The sequence below is a fragment of the Salvia splendens genome, chromosome 17, assembly GCF_004379255.2.
Source record: "Salvia splendens isolate huo1 chromosome 17, SspV2, whole genome shotgun sequence".
Classification (NCBI taxonomy): domain Eukaryota; kingdom Viridiplantae; phylum Streptophyta; class Magnoliopsida; order Lamiales; family Lamiaceae; genus Salvia; species Salvia splendens.
The window spans coordinates 9358296-9373690 of record NC_056048.1 but is presented as its reverse complement, the minus strand read 5'-3'; the positions used below and the strand labels follow the sequence as shown (position 1 = coordinate 9373690).

The 15395-nt window shown below is 36.8% G+C and overlaps 1 protein-coding gene across 1 annotated transcript; it reads left to right on the top strand.

Moving 5' to 3' along the window:
• The first annotated feature begins 10278 nt into the window (after window positions 1-10278).
• Window positions 10279-14472, top strand: LOC121775131 (ATP-dependent 6-phosphofructokinase 5, chloroplastic-like). The gene is made up of 13 exons (XM_042172113.1): window positions 10279-10703; window positions 10840-10930; window positions 11105-11178; window positions 11283-11394; window positions 11470-11565; window positions 11950-12051; window positions 12146-12220; window positions 12572-12712; window positions 12874-12990; window positions 13076-13180; window positions 13458-13538; window positions 13703-13831; window positions 13928-14472. Exons 1-13 carry the CDS (start codon window positions 10417-10419, stop codon window positions 14093-14095), a joined length of 1578 nt encoding a protein of 525 aa, XP_042028047.1. The 5' UTR covers window positions 10279-10416; the 3' UTR covers window positions 14096-14472.
• The last annotated feature ends 923 nt before the right edge of the window (window positions 14473-15395 follow it).

The following is a 15395-nucleotide window of genomic DNA, read 5'->3' as shown; positions in this document are numbered from 1 at the left end:
TATCACCAACAACCCTCCCATTTAATTCATTTTATCAAATTAAATGATACGAAATTAATTGGACAAAAAACGGAGAAAGTTCAAACACACTTCATCAATAAAATAAAAAAGGCAAATTGCATGTTGAAAGGTCTTCAGGGTGCGTAGGTGTCGTTCAAGCAAGGATATATCATAATGGTCAGGATAGAGATCCTAACTAAGCCTAGACCCTGGTTTCAAAGATTCCTCAACCCACTCCTACTGGTCAGTATAGTGGTGATAAGGGTCGAATCCACACAGAGATGGTGCATTAAACTACCGCGGTGATATTTTGGAAGGTTTGGTTAGCTACCACGCTTGGGTTGAGTCTCTAGGAAGGGTGAATGGTGGTCGACATGTAGTAGTGTACGTGGAATTATGGTGGATACGGTGTAACAGAAAATATGCGGAAAGTACTAGGTTACTATAAAAGGCTAAACAGAAAAAAACAGAGAATAAGTGGTAGTTGTAGTGACTAGGCTGACAGATCTGCAGGGTGTACTAAAGGTGAAGGACAAAAGCAAAAAGCTTCTAAAAAAAGCAAAAGTGGTCCCAAACTTGGATATGAACATCATCTTCTTCAACAACCACAAACTAAAATCAGAAAACAAATCCAGATTCAACATGGAAAACACAGATTATCAACTCGCGAACACAGATCTAAAACAAGGAAATCAGATCTGAAATCAAACACTGGAGCTGGACTTCTGCATACTGGTCAACATGGACAAACGATTCGGAAATTAAAACTAAGCTTTGTATGCGACGATTCACAATCAAACAGTGCCAGATTATACTATCCTAGAGAAACTTGCTACGTAAAACAGAAATTATAAATTCAGCACTTAAAACACCAAGAAACTTTAGATCTAAGCTAACTAGGCAAGGAAGGAAAAGAAAACAACACCATAAACGAAACGGAAATTAACTTCATAGCATAAACACGTTCGGATCTTCATCAAGCACTTCAAAAGCAGAAAATATCCCAAAAGCAACAAAGATCCAACGTAAGGAAAATGCAAGTAAATTAAACTACGAAAGCGAAATAAAAGTGTTTTGCCACTCCGGGCGATGGAATCTCTAAACTATGATCTTGCTGGCTGGAACAAGGATGACTGGTACTCCGGGAACATCTGGGAACATCTGGACGTCAGGTGATCATGGCTGCGGCGAGGCAAGAAGTGGGACATGGCTGAAAGACTGGTATTACCGAGAGAACTCTCTACCTAAAGATGGTGGTGAATGAGTGAATGTGTCTCCCTTTTCTCTCTCCAAGTGGCTTCCTTTTATAGGGAGATTTACCCTTGATTTTAGGGTAAAACCTTGCGGTGAGATGACTTCTTTGCCCTCAATTATGGGTAATCCGTCCCAGCTATCCGTCTTCTCCATCTCAAGTCGTTTCAGCACGAATACTGATCAGTATGAGATCATGCTGGCGCCCTTTTTCACCTGAACATTCCGAAACTTCCCTACTGGCTAGAACACTTAACCTGCACACTTTGAGCAACTGTTTTGCAGATATAATCAATTTTGCACAACATACTGACCAGTAACCAAGGCCTAGAATACGACTTATCACATGTAAAGTCATGAAATTTCAAAAAAGTTTAGTTTTTTCTGTGAACTTTAAATGTTGCATGAAAAGTCATAAACTTTACTCCCGTGCTCCGATTTAGGTAGTGTGCTGATGTGTGTATTTAAGCTGGCGTGGAAGATGATGTGGATGTTAAGTGTGTGATGACAAGGCAATTTTTTTAAAAAAATTCTGGATTTCCACTTGAGAAACTTCGCCGCCTCAGAAAAGGATGTGAAATCGCGTATTCAGCACATGAGAATGGAATGCTAATTTTAATTTTATTCAAAATGCATAAAACGACGTTGTTTTATGTGTGTAAAATGACGTCGTTTTATGTACTGCCAACAATTTGCCAAGTCACACCTCCCGGCATGCCATGTTGGATAAGATTGTGCCAGAAATATATCGGGTCGGGTCGGATGGGAAATTGACACAGTCCGGTAAAGTTCTGAATTTCCATGCAATATTTAAAGTTCACAGGAAAAATCAAACTTTTTTTAAAGTTCTTGACTTTACAGAAAATTTGCCCTAATAAAAAATAAAAAAAAATTCTACTATAATTCGAAAAAAAATTTCTTTCTTCAAGCTTCGACACACGGTCCGGCTCACTCATCAGAGTCCTCTCCACATACTTGAATCTATATTGTTTGCCGCTAACCAAATGGGGGTACAAAACGTTCACTAGGCGCTGAGCGACCGCTTAGCACCTCACGACCATGCCCGACCTCTCGGACATTTCTCGCTCCCCCTCTTAGCTCACTTGGCGCAATAGGCGCCCAACCGACCGCCGAGCTGCACGGCGGTGGCTAGGTGGTGGTTGGGCCGCCTATTGCTAATGCTCTAATGTTTACTTCATCATATGGTTAGCGTTGCCGTCTGCTGGATGTAATTAATTTTTTTATTTTATGTTTTTTAAAATTAATAATTTAATAGTATTATTTATTTTAAGAAAATATCGCACAAGTAGGATAATAGTTGATTATTAAAGTAGTCAGTGATTAAAGGAAAGGCTAAGCATAAGGTTTTGAATAATTATGCGGTGATATATGCGAGTAGCTTCGGCAGCAGTCCCAAGCTTGTACACCTGCACGGCTGCACCCACTATAGTTGATTTTCAGTATATGTAAAGGCTGTATTTTTTTATAGGAATATTAATTTGTGGTCCACAAATTCGAAACAAAAAAGCGAATTTGATCCAAAATATAATCATTTGCTATTAAAACTTCCACAACTTTATAGGTTTAAGAAAGGTACCTTTTTTGTTACCTATTTTAATTTTTCTTTTCATTTTTGTCTGTATATAAAAAATGATCAAATTTGAACTTTCAAAAATTCTAAAAATATTCTTGAACCATATTTAATTGTGAGTACCGTCAGAGCAATTTAATATACAATCTAGGTTAGTTGATAAAAAATCACAAAAATTTATGTTTTTCACAAGTTTTATAGCAGTAAATAATTGTAATAATGCTTACCACTGTTCTACTTTGTATCGAAATGAACACATTTGAGTAAAAATTTTTATTGAGAAAAAAAGCTCAAAGCCAACACAGAGCGGCGCGTAAGATAGTTATACACAAAGCCAAAACCGACGACAAATAACAAATAACGCACAAGAGCTAGGTGCCCCGCACTAAAGCCACGAGATAACCCTAACTCAACATGAAAACCAACAAGCCAACGACGAGCAAGACACCAAAACAAGAAAGTAAAATCAACTAGCAAGGAAGACCAACCACTTGTGGAGACTTTGCCGTAGAAATAGACTTGACCAATAGACTCAATTATGTAATTGGCATTTTTGCAATAAAATGTGATGCATATATATCATATTTTAAGCTAGTAGTAAAAAAACTCATGTCATATTTTTTGTTGGTTGTAAACATTGAGTACATTTCTATGATGGTTGATGTCATTGACCTTTGTGCAATAAAATGAGACGAATGTATCATATTGTAAAGCTAGTAGTACAAAAAACTCAAAAATCATGAAATATTTAGCAATTAATTGTCGCCTTGTCGGATGTTTTTATAATACAAGATGAGATGTATTTCTCGTGCATATTTGTAGACACCTCAAAGTGTAGATACCTAACCGAAGATAAAGCAATGATCGAACTCATGACTATTAAAAAAAAAAGATACAATTTCTCGTACCAGTCAAACCACACCTTATTTTAAAATACCACTCCCATGTTGATTATAGTTAAAGCAAAACCCAATAGACAACCTAATTGCCCCATTTGTATATCATTGTATCCACTTCTTTTACCCAGACTTTTAACGCACATTCATGTGTTTATAATTTATCCTGAAGGTATTTCAGGGAAGTCATATTTAGTCGTACAAAAATTACATAATTTTGTCATTATTAAATTTTTTCTAAAGTGGCAAGTTAACAGCTACCCAAAATGGTGTTATTATACTCCTAAATAAAAAAGCTATATCAAATTGTACATGTTAATTAATCATGTACAGTCTGCGTCAGTGACATAAGAAATTTTATAAAGGAATTCAAAATAGAGAAACTAGAAAGTTGTCCATCGATTTTTGTCATCTTTATTAATAAAAATTGCTTGACTCGAAAATTAAGTTGTATTTCAATATGCAACCGATACGAGATGATAAATTTTATATTACTCCATAAAGTAAAAATAAAAGTAGGAACGCATTTATTAAAATAGTAGACATTCCCAATTCATACCTTTTAAATTCTAAATTTTGATAAACTGTGTCTATTTAGAGCATCGTTAACTTCGGCCCGCATTCATGTTCCAAGTCCCCTCCACGTCATCATTCCCTAAATTTTCTGCATCAGTCCACAACTCCTATAATCCTGCAGGCCCATTCAAGCCCCAACTATTAAATTACACTATTCACAACTACAACCTACTTTACTCGTAAAATAGGAAACATTGAACAATTAAAACAAGGAAAATTCATTGTTCAGTCGAAAATTAAAAATTACGAATCATAGAAATTAAAAATTATAAACCCTAGAAAATAAAAATTACAAACCCTAGAGAATACAATGAGAAATTGGTGGAAAAATGTTGAACAAATGGTATATAAAATAGGCAAAATTTTGAAAAAAAAATGAATTGGGGGTCCGGTCCGGCCCCAACACCCTATAACCCTAGGCCGGACGGCGATGAGGTCCTTCCCAACCCCCTCCAATGCCGGGCCGAACCGCAACCAGGGCCGGCCTCAGTCCGCTGGCTCGTCCCAAGGCGCGGCCAAGCCCCGTCCCCTCCCTCCTCCAATGCGCAGGCCGCGGGCCGGGACCCAGGTGCGGTCAGGCCCGACTGCGTTAACCATGCTCTTAGAGAGTATTTCTAACAATGTTTAATGGAGTTTTTTTTTTGAGAATTTGTTTTATAGTTAAGCTATGTTTTTCGATATTCACGGCGCTACTTTACAAACCAATAATAAAATTGAGAGTCTTAAGACAAAATGACTGTCTAATAGAAAGCATTGAATTATTCTTTTCTACTAATTCTTACAAATATTGAAGAAAGATGTGAATTCAGTAGAAGGTCAATAATAATTTAAAGATTAAAGTTTATTTTTTCATCTGAAATATATGATTATAATTCACTATTTCTATTCAAAATATTATGATTAGTATCGTATCATCCTCAACATTATGAATTTATTCATTTTACCTTAAAAGGTAATGAGCTCAATAAATTTTAACGGTCAACTCAATCTTGACACAATCAGCCAATTTAAAATGATCACCTACATTATATTTCTTGTTAAATTGATTCTCAGTATTGTATTTTTGAATTTATTTCAATTTTTTATTTTTCCAGTATCTATTAATTTAATAACATTAATTTTTTTGTTAAATTGTTCTTCATTATTTTATTTTAATTTTAATTTTTGTGTTTACAACATATTTGACTAACCTAAAGGGTCAATTTAAATAATTTTTTAAATTAACTAATTAATTAGTAAATATACTATAGTAGTACTACATATTTATCACGAATGTAAAAAAAAATTGAAATAAATAGTGGGATAATATCATCGAATAGGCTAACCAACAATTTAGAATGAAAATGGACTTTGAAAACTTATAAGTTATAAGCATAGTTCATTTACATGGGCATAGGCCCATTTGAAGATAACTCTTACTCATGAAGCACAATTCAAATTAATGGGCTTTGGCCCACATTATAAGATACTAGCTTTTGTTATGATTATATGAGAAGAAACGCAAAAGCACATAGATACATTTAAGAATTAAGGCTGCACAAATGTTTATTAAGGGGTACCCTCCTTCCCTAACTAAGTGACACATTTCTTTTTGACATAAAATATAAGTAAATGGAGTTATATTAGTTAAGTGGATAAAATAAAATAAGATAAACGAAATAGTAGATGAGAATGCTAAAAAAAATGATTCATTTAGCTTAACGATAAAAGAAAAATATGAATCACTTATTCCGAGTCTGAATTTATTATGTATTTATATATAAGAAAGTAGGAGTAAAAGTAAGAGCATGATCATGATCATGTAAGTCAAACATCTTTAAATATTACATATTTATTCCGAGTCCGAATTTATTACTCCCTCCGTTTCATTATAGTTGAGGCGAAACTTTTCGGCACAAAGTTTAAGAAAATGATGTTGAGTGTGTTGAATAAATAGATAAAATAAGTAAGAGAGAGAAAAAGGTGGAGAGAATAAAGTAGAAAGTGAATAAAGTAAGAGAGAGTAAAGTAAGAAAGAGAAAATAATTACTATATATGTAAATGACTCAACTATGAAGAAACTTTTCGAAATGGAAAAATGACTCAACTATGAAGAAATGGAGGGAGTATGTATTTATATATAATATACTTTGAAATGTTTCAATGATTGTCCTAGATTTCGCATGATCCATGATTTCATCAATGTGTCATCAAACAGACTTCCCAATTGCAAGTTTTACTCGCGTACAAATTGTTAAAGCACAAAATATTATTGAATAAAGTATTAATAGTATAGAATTAATCCAAATCCAGTTATATAATCCAAGAAAAACTATAATATACGTTTAATGAAGTTTCCGTTTTTTTCAGCTACATAATAGAATAGTCAATACTGTAGTAAGTAACTAAGTACTAGCATTTTTGGTGGTGATTAAATTTTACGCACTATAATATAATTATAAATATTAAAAAATACTAAGAATCCTCTATAATAATGATCTTGAGCAAAGAGATTTTTCCAAAGTTCACAATGTTCAAGGTAAGAAATGGAGCATAGTAATCGGATGGGTGTATCCAAATAAACCAATTTAATACAATGCATTTATAATATTTAGTATGAAATTTAGGGCAAAGCAATCCCTTGGGAACTATTATGCCATCGCAGATATTATATTTAAATGGTTTAATTCGAATAAATCTATGAAGCAATTTTAGTGGTATTAGCTTCTAAAAAAATGAACTTTATGATATTTTATTTCAATTTTTTGTTGGCATCTCTAAAAGCACATTTAGTGGCCGTGGATGTAATGGCAAGAAAAGTGCATCTTTGTGGTATAGTTGTTGTTATCTTCATTATCCTTGTTTATTCTGTTTCATTTTTATTCAAAAAATGTGTCAATTTTGTTTTTCAATTTTGTGAGCAGTATGAATTACATTCAAATTGATAGCTCTAGCAGAGTACTAGTACATGTAATATTAAGACAACTAAAAAATGACATTACTTTATTATATACGAGCACAATTATTGCATATTTTACCTTTTCTTTTTATTCCTATCCATAATCACTTTTTCAAAGAGTTTTTCCTTATTGATGGAATTTCAGCAGCATGTATCAACTTACATATTCTTCCACAATTAGTTCAAAGAATAAAATTAAAAATTATAACTTTACTAGATAATACGAGACGTTACTAGCATATTATACACATCACCACAAAAATCTTTACTAGATATACAAGATGTTACTTGTATATTTTATACAGGTCACCATAAAAATATTCGCTTTTCATTCCCAAAAAAAATCACTTAACTATTTTAATTGTTTCTGAAAATTATTTCATTTTCATTATTGTAAGTTTTTCATTGCTAAATTTATTTTTCACTAACAATAATTTAATTATTTTTCATTCTATGTCACATAATTTGCCAGTTTCGCTTTAAAACTCATTTCATCCTCAAATTCTCTATTTATATTAGATACTATCTACTTAAATATATAAGGAATCTATATTGTTTTCGATTATCATTATGATATACACACAGAAGAGACTGAAATTTTTTCAAAACTGTTATCTTCTTTTGGAAAAAATTTAACGTCTCATATTGTTTTCCATGAAGTTAAAACAAGTTTGAGAAAAGCTATTAACAATTGTTATAAACATTAAACAATCAAATATTGTTGTATTTAACAAGTTTTTATTTACATTTGGGACAATTGTATATCTCTCATACTATTGCATAGTCCAACTAGTCATTGACACTCATTTCCAACAACCTTAGTCTAAATCTCAAATTAATCGACACATGAAATATATTGGTACATTCTGTTTATGTCGACATAATAATGGCATAAATAATAATATAAGGTCATCAATAAGGCCATCCGGCATGCTGTCACTTATCCGTCCCTTAAATTACTATTTATGGGCTCCACTGTACTTTTTTACTCCATCTCTTAACTAAGGGACGGAACCTGCAACCCTCCATCTCTTTTCCACCCCTTAAATTACTATTCATTCAATTTCATTTTTTATTTTTATTTCCAACCAAATTCAATTAATAAAAACACACTTCATTAAATAAAATAAACTTACAACATAAAATTCGTAAAAAAAACATAATTTAATAATTTCCTTAAAAAATTAAAAATACATAATTTAATAATTTCCTCCACCAAATTTTGCCCAAATGTGCTCCATTAGATCATCTTGGAGTTGGGCGTGGGCGGAAGACTCACGTGTCCTTGCCCGAATAGACAACCGTTCTTGTATAGACGGATGCACTCCACTGTGTGGCGGATTACTTGCGGTAGAGCTTCCGTGGGCTTCAGGGTCGAACCAATTTCCCACCTCGGGTCCTTCGTCTTGGACAATCATGTTGTGCAAGATTATGCACGTATACATGATGTCGACCATGCTCTCCATGAACCACGTACGAGCCGGGGCTTTGATAATGTTGAAGTGCGCTTGGAGAACTCCGAACGCCCGCTCCACATCTTTCCGAGCAGCCTCCTGCTTCTGCGCAAAAAGCTCCTGCTTTGGGTTAACAGGCCTGGTGCACGTCTTCACGAAGGTTGGCCAGTTCGGGTAGATGCCGTCGGCAAGATAGTACCCCATTTTATAGCGTCGGTTGTTAGCGGTGAAGCTGATGGCCGGCGCTTTACTATCCAAAACTTCGGCGAAGAGGTTGGATTGGTGGAGCACATTTATGTCGTTGTTCGAGCCGGGGACCCCGAAGTACGCATGCCAGATCCATAGCCGGTAGTCGGCAACGGCCTCGAGTATAACGGTGGGGTGGGTGCCTTTGTGGCCGCTCGTGTACGACCCCCACCGCGCCACCGGGAAATTCTTCCATTGCCAGTGCATGCAATCGACGCTGCCAAGCATCCCGGGGAATCCGTGCACTTCTTCGTGAAGGCGGAGCATGAACTGACAATCTGTCGTGCTTGGCTTCCGGAGAAATTCGTCGGTGAAAGCTGCCCGGATGCCTTTCCAGAATTGGATAAAGAACATTCTCCCAGTGTTTTCTCCAATGTGGAAGTATTCGTCGAACAGATCCGTCGTTTGTCCAATCGCAAGCTGACGGATTGCTGCAGTACATTTCTGCAGCGTCGTGTGATTGGGACGGCCGACGGCGTCGAACCTTTCTTGGAAGAACTCTTCCCGGGCTGCCAATGTATTTGCGATATGGAGAAATAGCGGTCGCCGCATGTGGAAACGGCGACAGAAGTAGGTATCTCCCTACACCTGGTTATCGCAGAAGTAGTCGCGAACTAACCTTGCGGCGGCTTCTTCCCGGTTACGATGGATGTAAGTCCGGGAGCGTCTTTGGGGCGGCGCGGCTTCCTCCGCCTCCCGGCGTCGATCTTCTTCAAGTGATTCTTCCATTATTCGACGCATTTGCTCTTATGGATCCATTAGATCGATTAAATTTGGGGGAAGAATAAAATAGATGATTTGAGATGAAAATTGGAGAGGAAAGAGAGATGATTTGAGAGGATTAGATGTGTGTTTGTGTGTGAAATGAGGATGAAATAGGAGTATTTATAGAGTAAAAAAATCGGTCGAAAACGGTAATATTACCGTTTTTGAATTTTTAATTTTTTTTATTAAATTCAATTTTTTTTAAAAAATGAATTATTGCGGCAGCGTGACGAAAGCCACTCGCGGGCCGGCGAGTGGGCGTCACGCATGGCCCCAACGCGCACCACGTCGCGGGAGCGCGTGACGAGACGTCTCGCTCGACGTCTCGGCGTGACGGGTGATCCGGCGGGCTGATGATGGGACGGGACGCTGCAACGTGTCCCGCGCCCGTCTCGTCATGGAGGAACGAGACTCGTGCCACCCGCGTAACGCGTTGCGGGTGGTCTAAGATTTGCTACAATAAAATTAAATTTGATTTTCGTGGTCAACGATACGGAAAAGGGCAAATTGTGGAAAAACCAAAGAGCCGCTTGATTTAAAATTGGAGTCTGACAAGTAAAAGAGAAAAGAAGAAGTTGGCCGCCTCTGTTTCTCCGTCACTCCGACCCCCGCTCAGTATATACGTACAAGCCGCTGTATCTATATACGGCAACATTTCAAAACTTTTGCTTTAAAACCATTCCTGCTCCTGCTCAATTCATGGCTGCGCTTTCGCCCCCGATCAAACCGGCGCCGCTCGCGTCGACGACGACTGCTCGCGCCGATCACGCTCTTCTGTCCTCCGTTTCGTACGCGAAGCGGATCCGGATTCCGAGGAGAATTCAGGTGAGGGCAGAGGCGGCGAAGCAGGCGAGCATTGATTTCAGCGATCCGGATTGGAAGTCAGAGTATCAGACCGATTTCGAGGCTCGCTTCCGCATTCCGCATATCACTGATGTGATTCCCGACGCCGCCTCCTATCCTTCCACCTTCTGCTTGAAAATGAGGTTTGCACTCGGAATTGAGCATTCTCATGAATTATCATTTTAGTTTATTAATTTTGATCCAGCGTGATTCGTACGCTTTGTTTCTATTGAATTTTTTTTTATTGAGAGAAAGATTTGATTTAAAATTCTCTTGCAGGAGTCCTATAAGTTCTCAATTTGTGGAAGGTTATCCATCAGATGAAGCGTGGCACGGTTATATCAATAACGACGACAGAGTACTGCTTAAGGTATGAATATGATGTCAATTCAATTTTACTTAATGTCTAAACTATTTGAATTTAGTATGATGTTAATCTTTCTGATCGCTTAAGCTTGCATTAAATGGAAAATAGTATGACCACTTCATATCTCTTCACACCAGAGGCCACTGTTGTACTGATTTTCTGCATTCGATGTTTCAGGTTATACGTTTTTCATCTCCTACATCTGCGGGTGCTGAGTGTATCGATCCTAATTGTTCCTGGATTGAACAATGGTAAAAATCATATTGCAAGGTTTCACTTTCTGAGGTTGATAAATAGAGCACAATTTGACTATGATAAATAATTCTGTAGTTTAAAAAGAATTTCTGAATGTCAGGGTTCACCGTGCCGGACCCAGAGAGAAAATATACTTCAAGCCAGAGGAGGTAAAAGCAGCAATTGTTACATGTGGAGGCCTTTGTCCTGGTCTCAATGATGTGATACGACAGGTATCATCTAATAAGCTTAATACATCTTTTGAATGACCATTTTTGTAACTTACAATTTTCTTGTCAATGCGGCAGATAGTCATCACCCTTGAGATATATGGTGTGAAACAGATTGTTGGGATCCCTTTTGGTTATCGTGGCTTTTCCGACACAAATTTAGCTGAGATGCCTGTGAGTATATTTTGAAAGGATATAGTTTTTCAGCCAATGGATCTCTGTGTAAAAGAGGTTTTTCTTACTAGATGTGTTATCAATTGCTTTTGTTTAGAGTTCAATAACATGTTCTAGTTGGGAAATGTTTATGGATGATAATTCACAGCAACATGTTCACCTATATGGATAATGTTGCAGTAGAAATTTGCAACACAAAATCCTGTAAAATTTGTAAACCATTCTGTAGGATGTAACCATCAAATGATCCTCTACTTTTCATTAGCTTATCTTATATTGATGATTGATGCACTATCCAGTAACTTACTAATTTATACTGAATCCTTTCTTAACAAGTTGGATAAATTAGGAGTCATGACTTTTGAACTTTAAATGTGCCTTCAGCTCTCTAGGAAAGTGGTCCAAAATATTCATCTTTCTGGAGGAAGCTTGCTAGGAGTTTCACGGGGAGGGCCGACAGTGACTGACATTGTAGAAAGTATGGAGGTAAGTTTTGTGGTTGCCTATAATATCTGGTTTCATCATATTTTGTTTTAAAATGCAACATTTGTTCCAATACTAATTCGAGAATTGATGGCAGGAAAGAGGTATAAATATGCTTTTCGTACTGGGTGGAAATGGTACACATGCTGGTGCCCATGCCATACACGAAGAGGTTTTTTGCTTATGGCTTTTGTATTTAGATTACACCTTGCTATACATTATCTGCATTTTCAGCAACACAAGTTCTAAACTAAGCACAAAGTTCAAATATGAAGAACTGGAAACTATATAAGTAATACATATAAAGTCCTAACTGCAAGGTTACATGGGATGCATAGAATAGACTTCTGTAAGTAAAATTTAATAAGTAAGATAACATTTGACCTGATATTTTTCTTGGACAAAGGAAAAACGTTTTATAAGTTTGGGTGCTATGTCATGACAAGTTACTCATGCCGAATAGAAAATCACTGCACATTGCACATCTAATATTTTTCTTCTGTGTTTTTGTGCTTCCATCCAGTGCCGTAAAAGAGGTTTGAAGATAGCTGTAGTTGGTGTGCCAAAAACCATTGACAATGATATTCTGCTTATGGATAAGACATTTGGTTTTGATACGGCCGTTGAAGAGGCACAAAGAGCAATTAATTCTGCATATATTGAGGTCAAAAGTCATACTCTTGTTTTATCTTTTCAGTATCTTCATAATACATTTGATTGTTCTTTCATTTTCTAGCTATCCTAAGCTATCTTCAAGCTCAAGGACTATGCAATGCTACTCCCATGTTACATCCTTATTTAAGTGTTCCCTCTCTGATTCAACAGGCACATAGTGCGTATCGTGGTGTCGGGATTGTGAAATTGATGGGTCGAAGTAGTGGTTTCATAGCTATGCAGGCATCTCTCGCTAGTGGGCAGATTGATGTATGCCTGATTCCGGAGGTACAATTTCTGCAGACTCGATTAAAAACTGTAATCCATTTTGCTATTCTGGTCATTTGTCTCAGTATTTTCCTTAACCAATCAGGTAAAATTCAATCTACATGGACCTCATGGTGTCCTAAATCACCTAAAATACCTGCTTGAGAGAAAGGGGTCTGCTGTTCTCTGTGTTGCAGAAGGAGCTGGTCAGGTCAGTCAGATGATGCCTCTCCTTTTTTGGTCTAAAATACATAGTCCCATCCCATTTTCCAGAATACCACACAACTACCAGCTAAATTTAACTTTCACAATTATCTTTCATCGTCTTCTCCGAGTTAATTTTGTGACGTAGAACATGCTTGCTGTGGATGTTTAAAATCATACCTGATGCATGCTATTGATTGTGAATGATTGAAAAAATCTTTCAGTATCTATTTGCATAGGTAGCCGATTTTAAAATTAAACAGCTATTTCTGTTTTGCAATCAGGATCTTCTACAGAAGACCAATGCTACAGATGCATCAGGGAACATCGTTCTGGGGGACATTGGTGTTCACATACAACAAGAGGTTTGCTCCTTCATCCGCTTGTAGTCCTCAACATTTGCTTCACCAAATATGATACGTTAATTGACCTCTCATTTCTGGCCATGGTTTTAATTACCGGACTGCAATACCTTGAGATGTAAATGCATGCGTCAACTAATATACCTTTACTCACACACAACTTACAGGTGAAGAAGTTTTTCAAAGAGATGGAACATCCGGCAGACGTGAAATACATTGATCCGACTTACATGATCCGTGCATGCCGAGCAAATGCTTCAGATGGGATCCTATGCACTGTGCTTGGTCAAAATGCCGTAAGTCATTATTTGTCATATCACTCTCTATCTTTTCATGTGGATTTATGTTAGCTTCACATAGCACGTATAAAATTTTATACATGCCTGTGGCAGGTTCATGGTGCATTTGGTGGGTATAGTGGCATCACAGTGGGAATATGCAATACACACTACGCGTATTTCCCAATTCCGGAAGTGATAGCTCAGGCCAAGGTCCTCGATCCCAACAGCCGTATGTGGCATCGATGCTTAACCTCAACTGGCCAACCAGACTTCATGTAATTAATTTATGTCCGAGAAGCAAAGACATGACAAAATTCATTCTGCAGAGTAGAAGAAAATGGGCTGCCTTTGCCTGGTAGTTTCACCCTATTTATCCCAACTATATTCAAGTGTACAGCATTCACATAGCCATAACGAGGCGGTAATAAGCTTAATTTTTTGGACTTTCAGCTCAAGGAAAAAACACTTGAGCCCTACATTGGGATAGTGAAAAATCTGTTAGTGCTAGCCTTTTAACACCACAAAATGTTGATTCCAAGTTTGGTGGTTAGTACTGAGATAGTCTTCATATGAACAGGTATATTCTAATTTTGTATGTCATTCAGATCCTGTTACGCGCATGTTATATGTGAAATAAATATTTATTTGATTACCTAGAATCCTAGAGCATGGACAAAGTCACCATGACATTGAATGACAGTGCTTTATTTGTGGAAATTAGTGAGTTGGACATGAGGCTCAAGTTGGGTTGGCTTACTTCAAATTCAGATTTGCAGGCCATCCTTGTTCAACTCTCATCTTCTCATACATGTCCTTTTTTTTTGTAGAGAAAAGCTCTTTCTTTTCGGTAGAGAAAAGCAGGCATAGACCGAGATCAGAATTAATGAATACTCCATCTGTTCGCGAATAGCAGTCCCGTTTTTTCATTTTGATCTGTCCGCGAATAGGAGTCCCGGTTCATAATTGCTATAAATGGCAAAGAGACCTCGTATTTCACTAACTCAATTCACTTACATAACATTTAAAACTAATATATACAAGTGTGGCTCATATTCCATTAACTTTCTTCCACTCATTTTTCTTAACATTTTTTAAAACACGTGCCGAAAAGAAATAGAACTCCTATTCGCGAACGAAGAGAGTATAAAAACACACTTAATTTATCATGCATAAGCCAAATACTAAACCTTGTGGGTGGATTCTTTAGTACATGAACGCTGTTGTAAACCATGTAAGCATAATATAATAAGAAATCAACAACAAAGTTCATTTCTATGTGTATATGCTGCAACATGACCGAATTAAAATCTTGAAGCATTATGCGAATCCTCGACTCAATAATTAATAGAGACCTCAACGTGTCCTAAAATCCTAGCAACAACCACGTAATTATCAATCTCTAATTCCGAAACTCGCACTTCCAATGTTCTAGCCAACTCTAATCCACGAAATATATGCCAAACCTCATAAAGCAACAAAGAACAAACCCTTTAATTAACCACAAATTAATGTCTCCAGTTACCTACATCATCTCTTATCAATCCTCCCTCATAGGCACGACCAGATGTCTGCTCTAGAT